This window comes from Danio rerio, chromosome 17 (assembly GCF_049306965.1).
Source record: "Danio rerio strain Tuebingen ecotype United States chromosome 17, GRCz12tu, whole genome shotgun sequence".
NCBI lineage: Eukaryota > Metazoa > Chordata > Actinopteri > Cypriniformes > Danionidae > Danio > Danio rerio.
Window position 1 is genome coordinate 20733066 of NC_133192.1, and position 12471 is coordinate 20745536.

At 37.1% G+C, this 12471-nt stretch overlaps 1 protein-coding gene across 8 annotated transcripts in view; it reads right to left on the bottom strand.

The window, feature by feature from the left end:
• The window catches only part of dicer1 (dicer 1, ribonuclease type III), a 57259-nt gene that overhangs the window by 33000 nt on the left and 11788 nt on the right, over positions 1 to 12471 (bottom strand). For 3 of the 8 annotated variants that reach the window (XM_005158666.6, XM_073926973.1, NM_001161453.2), the window contains 9 exon segments: positions 11408 to 11515; positions 11048 to 11236; positions 6717 to 6870; positions 6484 to 6611; positions 6231 to 6365; positions 3455 to 3615; positions 3137 to 3305; positions 2569 to 3041; positions 858 to 990 (listed from right to left, as the gene is read on the bottom strand). In XM_005158666.6, coding sequence (XP_005158723.2) covers positions 858 to 990; positions 2569 to 3041; positions 3137 to 3305; positions 3455 to 3615; positions 6231 to 6365; positions 6484 to 6611; positions 6717 to 6870; positions 11048 to 11161 — 1467 coding nt within the window. In that variant the 5' untranslated portion in view covers positions 11162 to 11236; positions 11408 to 11515. 8 annotated transcript variants of the gene reach the window in all.

Sequence of the window (12471 nt, forward strand, 5' to 3'; positions counted from 1 at the left end):
TGAGCTGATCTTCATCTTTCTGTGTTAGTGGAAAGCAGGCGAGTCAGCCGACCCAATTTATGAGCTGGCAGCGCAAGATTCTTGCGCTAACCATCGGCGCAATACCGGTCTTTGTTATGAGCCGCAGTTTCAGTGTAAACTTAGTAAAGGCGAGCTTCTTTGGCGATGATATGTACAGTATTAGATTTGACTTTTAGCGGACATTTGCGCTGAACACAATGCAACGCATGGAGATTCGGGCGCCTTCTCCAAGAAGTGCGTACTCGAATGATCTCAGCTGGCGGATCATTATTCACCACGTGACATGTCATGATCGCTTTCATCTGCGCCTCAACTTTAGGTGGGGTTTGCAAACCTGTGTGCTTTAAGTTTTTACTCTTCAGCCGTTTGCATTTCCCGTGGTCATAAAAGCTCCTTCCCTGTCATCTGACAGCGGAATACCTTGAGTGAATGACAGCTAATATGAACCAATATAGCGGCAGGGAAGAGCGATTCAGCACGTTTTTACAAAAAATCAAAACAGGTCGCACTACAACCATTATCTGCAGTCGCACTAATGCGCCCAAATATATTATGAGGTTGCATAGATTAATTTTCGGGCGCATATGCAACCAAAATGGTCGCAATTTCGAGCCCTGTGTTGTCTTTTGAGGTTTTTTGGAAGCTTCTGACCGCAAGTATTTACACAACAAAATGCATTGCTGTCAACCTCTGGAAGTGAGGTAAGTGGAAGCTTTAACACTTTAGATCCCATTTACATCAGTATTTAGTGTCATCAGCCTGTTAATGGATTGACGAAAACACATCTTATGAGGTTTCAGGTAGAAACCAGGCCTAAGATTGCCAGATTTACTCACTTCCTCTTGTTTTCTGAACTCCACCTCCATCTGCTTGTTGCGAGGCTGGTTCTTGCCGATGCTGTGCCCTGTGATGAAGTTGCTACTGATGTAAGCCAGCTCTGGGTCTTGCTTTCCTGCCTCCTTAATAAGTCTGAAATACAACAAATAATACAATCATATTAAAAATGTTGCTTTTAATACAGCTTTTGCTGTTTCAGGTCAGCAAGATTTTGTTTAATACTGTTAAGAAAAAAATAATACTGATTTTCAGGAAGGACACAAATTTACAAAATACAGAAAATATATATATCACATTTAAAAAAAATTATATTGCAGGAAAAGAGTTGAGCAAAATCATTTATCAATTTTATCGATCATAATACCAGCCATACATGTAAAGCACAAATAATGTCCTTTAATTTGGTCACATCCAGCAGCCGTCATCCTTGAACCAATCTCAATCTTTGTAAGCTATTTGCTTTTCTGTCTGTTCCACTGCTCCATTTAGATGTTTGCTTACAGTTTCTTTTGCAGTCTGAAGTGTATCAATGCACAAAACCCCCAATTTGTGCGGTGTTATTCACTCGATTTGCGCCACAGGATATCTAATCGCATCTTTGCTATGACTTCACATGTTAATCACTCGCATTTCATCGCAATTTGATTATATGGTTTGGAATTGTATTTTTTACGAGATTATTCAAATTTTTGCATTTATTTTGTGTTTCAATTAAGAATTTTGCCGCATCGCAAAATTTTTTGACTTTTTGTTGATTTTGCATTGGATTCAGCATTTGCGCAATCACGAAAAAAACGAAGGGGTTTGATTTTTATGTAAATATTTACATTTTAAATAACAGAAATATTGAGCAGCCCAACTGTTCAATGCTTATAATAGAAAGACGTAGTCATGATACTGGAATTCAAAACCAATCAGTACTGAAATGTTGCTCGCTGTGGAGCACGTTCTTAAACAGCGCTGATTTGCCATTGTGTTCACATGCTCAACAGAAATGACTGTGATTGGTCGTGAAGGCCATTGGTTCACCGAACTCACTGCTGTTTACTGTGTGTAACCACAGATATAGAGACACTGGAGCTTTTTCAAGTCAGCTGGTTTGTCTAAGAGCTGACATTAAAGCGATATGCTGTTGAATCGTGGCATTAAAATGCTCCAGTGTCCCTTTATCTGTGGTTACACACAGTAAACAATGGTGAGCTCTGTAAACCGATGACCTTCACGGCTAATCGCAGTCTTTCTGTTGAGCACGTAAACACAATGGCAAATCGGCACTGTTTAAGAACGTGCTCCACAGAGCTTAAATGTTTGTTGGAAATTGACATTATTAAAATTTCGTTACCAATTGGTAGCAAATTCTAGTATCATGGTAACCTTAGTAAGACAAGAAAATCAGCAAGGAACATGAGAAGACTGCAATTATGGCTGCTGAAAAATAAGCTTTGCAATAACAGGATTCACTTACATTTTAAAATATTCCAAAACAGTAATGATTTTTTTTTAATAAAAATTACATTTTAATAAATTTACCAGTTTAGCCTTGTTGAAAAATTTTCTCAGAAAATGAATTTAAGTGGTGTTTCCATTGCAGAACCATTAAAACAAACATACTAAAACTATTTTTTTTAAGAAATGCCTTGTATAGTATATATTGTACAGTTTACCATTTTTTCAATGATGTACAGTACTAATGTACTGAAAAAGACTAACCTGTTTAAAACAACCGCTGTATATCGCCTTTCCACAAAGATGATTCCACAGAGGATATTTGTGAACGGCGAGGGAAAATTTGCTTCGGTTTTCTCCTTTGCCTCCGCCTCTTCGTCCTCATCATCATCTTCAGAATCGCTCCAAGAAACATAATTGTCCTGATTGCGATTGTTGTACCACTCCACACTCTCAAACTGCTGCCGTTCGAAAGGCTTGTACTCGTGGAGAATTTCCAAGAGTCTGATGACCTTGGGAGTGACAAACTTCAGGTCGAGGGAAGCTGGGGAAAAATGCTCCTCACATAAGGCATGGATTTTCCTCAGGATGGTGTCAGTGAACAACAGGAACTTGCGGTTTAGCTCTTCCTGTTCATGTTTAATATATTTCTGCAGCTCCCGAACCATGATTCCTGCAGCTTTATCTGCACACCAAGGGCCCAGCACAGTCAGCACAGCACGACAGTCATTCAGCACCTTAGAAAAAAAATAAAAAATAAAATAAAATCACATTCAAAACAACTGTAGTTTGACACAAAGTGTTCAGCCGCTTTAAAAAGATGAAAGCTAACCTGTTTGGAGATAAACGTGGGGTCTCTATCTTCTCTATGTACAGACAAGTTGCAATCGTTTAGAAAGCTGAGGGCTTCGTCCAGCTCATTTAAAAGCCTCTCCGAGAGCCCACTCTGATCTTGGTACTGTCCACAATCCAGCACCTCCTCACGCGGCTGCGACGCATACCTGGACAACAAACATACAAGACAATGCTTTATAGCAGGTGCCAATCAACATTTTTCATAATCCTATTGTATAAATCAAGGAAACTTTTGTGCTCTGCAAGCTGCAATAAAAGCAGCTATTCATTATTAAGGAAAGCAGAAGCAGCGCACCTATCCAGCACCACAAGATCAGTGGCAGTTTCTGCATTGCTCTGAAGAATCTTCTCCAGGTTCTGAATTTTCTCCTCCAAATCACAAGGGTCACATTTGCCATTTAAAATGGAAGCAGTGAGACCCAAAATGCGAGGACAGCTGGGGCAACCTTCACAAATCTGCACAGATGATTAACACCATTTAAAGGCGGTTCACACAGACACAAAAACAAAATGTATTTATTTTTACTCATCCTCTACTTGTTTTTTGAAGTTTCTTTCTTCTGCTAAACACAAAGAATGATGAAAAAACATTGCTGTTGACTTTCATAATATGTTTTGTTCTCAATATGGATGTCAATGTCCTACATTCTTTACAAAATCTTGTTTTTTGTAAGAGGATTTTTTAAAAATGGATGAACCATCCATTTATAACAGCATTATAAAGAGGAAAATCTTCTAAAGAGAATCACCTTAAAATCCATAAAATACAGGTGAATGATAAAAATATTATTGGCTATAGCCAGCATTTCAAATTTTCTATTTCTAGAGTGAATTGGAGTAGACACAATCATACAATTGAAAGCTTGAATCAGTGGTTGGTAGCAGGGTGGTGGGTGTTGTCCACCTCAAGTTCTACTTGGCAAAATCTGGTCACCCTACTATTCTGTTAAAGAGCCCCTCTTATAGGTTTTTAAACTTGAGCTTCCATGCAGTGTGTAAAACAGCTCTAAGTGAAGTTAAATATCCAACTAAGGCTTAAATCCGAAAGTGTACCATGTTTAAAACTATTGATTCATCTATAAAGAAGTCGACTCAGACTGGCCGTGCAGCGTGTGAGAGAAAGTTGTGTTTTTTTCCTACCCAAAGATGAGGCTGTAAAGAGTAAGTAGTTGAAGTTTATTTTTGCAAAACTACCTCAGCATTATAGCCCCAGCCTTGTCCTGTGTTCCTGTCATTTTTCTGACTAGTGCTTCAGCATTCTACATGCTTTCAACGGGAGATTCAGCGGCCGTTTGTTAAAGGAAGGATCAGAAAAGACTTTTGATGTATGGGACTTTGTCAGAGCTTGACATTTTTCATGGATCGGTTTCCTCCTTCATTTCACAAGTGTAAATAAGTGTGATAAAAATGGTTTCCTCCTTGTTTTCTCTAGCTTGCAAATTATGTATTTGTGTTTTGTTACTTGTAACTGCTTGAACTGTATCTAGTTAACTTTATATTCTCATATCGCGTCTAAAGCCAGGTTGCAAATGCAACGTGTGCTGCATTGTTTACGGATTTAAATGAGTTTGCAAGCTTGCAATCCACTGGCGTTTGTCATTGCTATGGCCACCACCAGCTGTTCCTAAACATGTGCGTCAGTCAAATTTCAAAATAGTTCTTTTGCCACTGTGTGGAGTAATACTGAATGCATGTCACTGTTTTACTTGTGGTTGAGAATAGCGCAATATGCTGGTGTTAAACTGCATTGCTTTAATGCACTCCTGCATTGGGCTCACACATACACTCTGCACTCTGACTACTTGTTGTTAAGCCGTAGTGCGCATTTCTCTCAGTCTCTCGCTGAACCCAGTCCACCAATCACAAAAGACTGGGTCATCGGACCAATCAGCTCAAATTAGTATCGCGCTAAGGGTTTGGAAACACATGAATTGCTGAACGAATCATATAGGAATCGTTGGGATAATTAGATAAAAATGAATGCATGTTATAAGACAATGTGTTTTTTGACCTTGCATGAAAATCAGACTGTTGTTGGAGACCCCCAAAAACAAAATATGACTTTTTTTAAATGCATAATAGGGGCTCTTTAATAATTAAAACCTTCATTCATCTTAAGAACTCAAAGATATTTCAAATGAAATCGTAGAGTTCCCTCATCCTCCATAAAAAGCAAGTTTACACACAAAAGTCCAGAAAGATACCAAAAACAATCCTCAAAACAGAACATGCATTCGGTGGTTCAACCAGAAATTTATCAAGCAACTAGAATACTTTTGTATACACATAAAACAAAAATAATGAATTCAACAGTTTGTTCCCCTCAGTGTCAGTTTAGGGACACTGCGCAGTGACATGAACAGTACCATCCCAGATGCCTGTACACAACTTTCTTTTTTTGAAACAAAGCACAGGCTCATCCTGTAATACGTCTGTATAGAAGATACTGATATGTCGTCATTTTGTTTCATGTATACAAAAATGTATATAGTTTGATAATATACTAAATAAATTACTTAAGGCATATGGTCTGTTTTGAGAATGCTTTTGGAATTTTTCTGAACTTTGAACGGGCCTAAAACCTAGTTCTTAGATTTCATGAAAAATAGCTCAAATATATGTGTTCCAAGGATAAACGAAGCTCTCAGGGGTTTGGAAAAGCATTTTTGAGAGAACAAATACTTCAGTGTTCAATATGTTACTAAATACAGTTTATCACAGCTAAAATTACAACTAATTATTCTAACATCACAACTCTGATGCCAGTTGAACGATGCTTGCATTTTTTGCATTGCACAAAAAGACTAAAATAAGACTCATATCTAATAATGAATTGTGTGTGAACTATCATTTTAATTCTTAATTCAGGAGGTGGGTTCTCATCTCTTAACATTCAGTTAAGAAAGCTTATAAGAGTGCATATGTTCAATCTCAAGGACTAAACACATTCACATTAACAATAATAATGAATTGACATCAGTTTAGCATTTCTGTAGAGTGACAGTTAAATGAGACCTCCATCATCCCTCTCTTAACACTGACAGCATGCGTTCAATGCAGTGCAATTTCACCTTCATTATTTCCCGATAAGGATGGCCAGTGATTGCAAGGTGGCATTCGTCAAAAACTAGCAGGTTGATCTTTGATAGTGGCAAGACTCCATTCTTTAAAACATGCAGGAAGATGTGGCACGTCATCACCAGCACCTGAAATTAAGGAAAAGAGATGTATGAAGAGGGCTGAAATTTTTCACAATAGAGATATTGCATGATGACACCTCATCAAGACAATTATATGAATTCACAGGCATGTTAAAAATCACACCTGATTCTCTATCATCTCTCTGTTCCACATCTCCTCGGGCCATGATGTCATGTCCTCTGACATATAGTCGCCTACTTGGAGATCAGAGTGTGTTCTTACAGTAGATGCTTGCTGAGCCACAGATGACGCTTTGATTAAAAACAGAACAAAACAGGGTTTGAGCTTGACTTCTGCATTCAGAAGAGATTAAAAATGCTTAAATTGTGTACATGGCCGACTAGATTTTTCCTCACCTGCATTCACCAGGAAAACTGTCCTCTTCCCATTCTCGCCACGAATTTGGTGGGAGAGTTCTTTGATTAGGAGCACTGCGATAAAGGTCTTCCCTGAGCCAGTATTTAAGCAGACTATAGTATTATGTTCAAGAGCTGCTTCAAGAAGTTCAACCTGTTGGGAAAGTGCAATTGGTTGAACATTTTCAGTAAAATGCAATGTACCACTTTCAATACCATTATATACCATAGTTTTAACAGCTTTCCCACTAAGACTAACTGCACATTTTCCCCTTTTATGGATTAATCTAATGATTGGAAAAACGTTAATATCAAAACAGTTTTAGCTTGAATACTATTTTGCAGGACTTTAATAGCCACTATGAAAACAACAATGGATAATTCACCTCAGAGTTTGAAAGAAGTCTGAGGTACTTATTTTTTGTGTGGCTTGCAAGTGCTCATTCTTCTTATTTGATAGCTTGAAAGTAACCTTACATTATTCTGTTCTTTATGTAATTTGCATGCATATTAGCCTAGGTATAAGCTCGTAACTTTAAACTAGCACACAGTTGGCATTACTGATTCATTGCAGCAGTTTTGCTCTGTGCAGTAGAAACGCAGCACTCAGAAGCCTTTAGGATTAATTAAGCCTAATGAATTGAAGTGCGATTAATAGTGAAATCGGCTAATCATTGCATCCCTATTGACGGTATCAGTGCATTGTACAAAAGGCGTTTTCTACAAACATATCCAAATGTTTTCAGCTGCCCGCACCACTTGCTTAATGTCACTAGGCTCACTCTCTGCGCAGCCATCAACTGCAGCTCATGCTGTATTAAAAAGACGCATGTCACTTCATAACTATATTGACCCTTTTACAACTAAACTAAATTTATTTTTAATGTATTGGCCACCAATTGAATAGCCCTGACCAATTTGGCATCTAGTATAAAGGCACTGTTCGTGCCTGGTCTCAAAGGTTTTATTTGAAAATTGTCTTTCATGTATTTTCAAGTTGATTTCATGTAGCTTATTATTTCAGCAGCTGTCCTATTCCATTTACGATGTTTCCTTTACATACAAATTAATTGCAGGTTTGAGATTGTAAGGAGCAATTAAACACTATGTCACTCCCAGGGAAATTGGCCTGTTTTGCTGCCTCATCTGCCAATTAGAGGATTAACAAGGTTAAAAAAAACTTTAAAATAGTGAATTGAATAAAATAAGTTTATGTCTGATCTGTAAACTTCTGCATTTTACTTTCTGCTCAATATATCATGTCCATATTAATGACGTAAACTTGCTTGGTAGCTCATCTGGTAGCACTTTTATTGTACATTTTTTATTAGACTGAGTAATGTTTTTTTACTCATTATACTTCTTATATGTTATTTTTTTTATAAAGCCTTTAATCTCTCGTGAGCTATTTCATTCAGTGGCGCCTCCAAATGGTGGCCAGGGCCACCCCTGTGTAAACTCTGGCCACCCCAATATGATTAAGCTGTTGATATTAATTTAAATGTACTTACAGAATTTCACAATATTTCAATTAAAAAATTAATAAATTGTCGCCACTAAATTATTGTGGATTGATTGGCGCAACTGCCGTAGCTGATTTACTGCCCCTTCTCTGATCGTTGTTGACAGCACGCACACTCCTTCAACAGACAGCTATGGCAATTATTTAGGAAACAACAATGGGTATGTTTGTCATACATGCATATCTCTACTTAAGTAATTATTCTATGCTCTTTGTTAACCTTTCTAGTTAAATACTGAACATGTTAACGTTACTTAGCAAGGCTCAGGATTAGGTAATTTTGATGATTTTGAAATTGTTTAATGTTTTCGCGTTTCTACAGAACGTTCGCTTTTGCTGATTAGGCTACTACACATTTCAAAATACAAATAAAATTAAGGGTAAAGTTCTTATAACATATGTTGTTTAGTATTGTTTGTGGGGTTTATGCACAACTTTGGGTTCATGAGATTGTACATTTTTTAATAAAAAAATCTAGCTTATTTAGCACCTCCATTGTTTTCTTTGCCAGAATTCTCAGTGATTTTGTGGATGTATTTTGCAAAAAGGTACATAAATAAAAAAAACTAAAATAAAATAACACTGTATTAATAATATTTTGGCTCAAAAAGAAATATGGATACATGCTATTATTAGTGAGTGGGTGTGCATATAGTAATGCCTTTTGTTCAGATTGTTCATTTGATTTTATAAATTAATTTATTAATCTTCATTAATTTTAGACATGACATGTATTTTGTACAATAAAAGTATGTAAAAAAATAACTGACCTGAAAAGTGTTTTTAAATTAATGATTGATTTTTATTTGGTTTGAACATGTACTTGCTGATTTATTTCAAGGAATAAACCACAATATTTTAAGAGTAATGAATTAAAACCATATTTTTCATCTACCAAACACAAAAATATATAATTACACTTAATTTATTATTTATTTTGTGTGAATTTTTTATTTATTTTTTTGTGCCTCATCTGGCCACCCCTAAGAAAATTTTCTGGGGGTGCCACTGATTTGATGTCTGTTACGTAAAAAAACAAATGAACACTTTTAGAATCATTTTCACGTAGAAACTGCCGTTAAAGATTCAAAAGCAACATACTGTATAGTAGGGATGTAACGGTATTGTAAATACCGTCATACCGCAATAATATTTTTTTCGATATTACCGAAGTCGCATGACTCGGTAAAACTATAGGTCTTCTGAGAAAATTTGCTCAGGCGAATGAAGCGAACGGGATGTAGCGAAAACTACAATTGCCATCAGCCCATGCTTGACCATCATCCCTTGCGGTCTGTTGTCGCTACAGATCCAGTAATGCGGAAATGGAGTGTGCTGCTAGAAGCGGGGATGAAAAGAGCTGGAAAACTCTGCAGGTCGCACACCAGAAGCGGCGCTCGGCGGCGCGCCGCGCAGCGCCACGCAGCGCCACGCAGCGCCATGTATTTTAGAATTCTAAACATAGGTTTCTATCAGGATACACACACCGGCGCCGCAAGTCGGCGGCTGTCGGCGGCGCCCGGCGACGGCTCAGGACGCAGTTCATTTTTCAGCCGCGCCACAGAGCGCCATCTGATTAGTTTCATGTTAAATATCATTCGAATGTGCGCGTCTGGTGTGTGATACTTATAAACTGTCATGTACATCTGAAAACAGAAGCGGGGCTGCAGACGTTCGCCTCTCTGATTGGGGCTTTTCCTGAATATTAAGTAGCCTAACACGCACAGTTCAGTCCTGCATCTTCTCCGTGTAAGTTCAGACTTCGCAAGTTTGATCAAGGCTGCAGTCTCTTCTTTTCAGTTTGATATGGAAAAGCAGATTATACCGAGGACACGGGTAAATCTTCAAAGGGAACAGTGTACTTTATAACTTCATTCACATCACCCTGGCTTCGTTGTTTCACTTTCTCAACAATAAAATGTAAACATGATTTAAGGAACTGCCTATTTTCATTTTAATATTAGCAACTTAGACAGCAGACATGTTGAGGCGTTGTGCTGCATAAGATGAGCGTCATTTTCACTGTGTGGATATTTATAACAAAACGGAGCCGATAAAAACACTGCCTCCTTTCAATTTCAGTGAAAATACGAAGCACAGCCTCTCTTTTGCTGAGTATCAGTTTTAAGAATCGATAATGGCCATTTTAAAAGTATAACATACAATAAGTTTATACATTATAGGAAATAAAGGCAAGCGATCAGTCAATATACAGAATGTACGTGGTTACATTAATCATTAACTTATCTTTGCGCTCAGCCAAAACACGTTACCTGAGAACAAGTAATAGATTCCAATGCCCAAAGTCAGGGAATATGTCGTTAGATAAAGACAACAAGATAAATGAAATATCCCGTTTAATAAATATAGTGAGATTAGATCCAGCGGGAGATGCTTGATGAGAAGTCCGACTAGCAGAGCTCTCATCTGGGTAGATGGGCTGAGTGTGATTAAATGTTGAATGTGATGAGTTTTCAACAATACTAAATTGAAACTTTATTTTTTTACATGGTTTAATATTTTTTTGTTATTAAAATTGAAGTTCCTGTTTCAAAGCTTACAGATAGATGGCTAATTTGTATGTCATTGACACTTTTGGCACTTTTTTGGAGCATTTTCATAAGTTTTGTTTTTTCCTGTAAATGATTCAATAAATACCGTACCGTGACATTCATACCGAGGTATTACCGTACCGTGAAATTCTGATACCGTTACATCCCTACTGTATAGTAATGCAATTTTTGTCACAAGCATGCATTTTTTAATGTGCCTGCAAAGTTAATCTCCCAACCCATTTCAAATGACTTGCCTGATATTTCCTTGGTGTATATATGTTGTCATGGATAGCTTCCTGTTGCCACGGGAGACCAAAGAAGGGCCCCATGGGTGAGGAGGCAGGGGTCACCAGCTGTAGGCCAGCCATGCTTAGAGACTGATAAGCAGGAGACCTCCAGTCATCCAGTGTTTATCTCATTGCATCATGGCCATCTAATGCTCACTGCCGGAGACAGACCACGTAACATCAGATCAGTAGGATGTGAGTGAAATCAGCAAGCGTGTCACAATGCTATTGTGTCCTGTGGTATATTGAGTGATGTGATATTCGGTGCTGGTTAGGGGCCATCAGGATCAGGCGGGTTACTGATTTTAGATGAGAATGTTTACTCACAGCGTGTGCGTTCCCCACTTTGCTCTGTGACCAGGCCGCACTTATTCTGGGCATCATTATCTGAGCTCTTAAAATCAGCTCATTCTTTTCTCCCCTTGAGTTACTCTGCTAGGAAAAAACAGACACATTTAGAACCTGCATCAATGGGAAGGCAAAAAGAAACACTTTATATAGAACACAGGTATAAGACTAATATGTTGGTAACACTTTACTATAAGGTTGTATTAGGTAATGTATTTACTAACAAGAACAAACAATGAAAAATACATTACAGTATTCATTCGCACTGTAGAAAACACTGGATCCCACACAATTTCTTTATGTTGTTTTAACACAAATTAAGTTAACTTAATCAGTTTTACAAATGTAGGTGGATTTAACATAAAACAATTAAGTTGTTCCAAAAAAACTTTAGAATTGTGTTGTTTCAAGTCATTTTAAATAAGTAGTTTGAACAAATAAGCTGCAAAAGTGAGTTTTTGAGTGCATCTTTGTTAATATTAATGAGGTTAATATTAATGAGAATCAAGAAGTTTATGCTAACTCGCATTGCATTAACGGATATTAACAAGCACACATTTGGATTGTAATAATACATTAATAAATGTTCAACTACAATTGATAAATGCTATAAAAGTATTGTTTAATCAGGCGTTCTGCAGGTTTCACCAAGCTAAATTTAAGACTTTTAAAAACATTAAGACTATTATGAAGGACATTTTAGACTTATGTATAAGTCTAAAATGTCCTTCATAATGGTCTTAAATGGTCCTGTATACAGTGCAAAATGCGAAGGAGTAATTTTCAATATTCCAGTTAGAAAAGATTTTCACTAGCCCTATCAAAAATAATTTACTACATTTAATAATACAATAATAATAATTTTGTTTGAATGTTTAAAAAAAAAATCTAATATATCTATTCGCAAACCCAATAACCCTTACCAAGAAAGGAACAATACATAATTACTTCAGTCTAAAATAATAATCATTTAATAATACAAATACAGGTCAGGTCAGTGTCCTCAGCAGTAAATAAATGGAGAACTATGAAACAAATGTTAC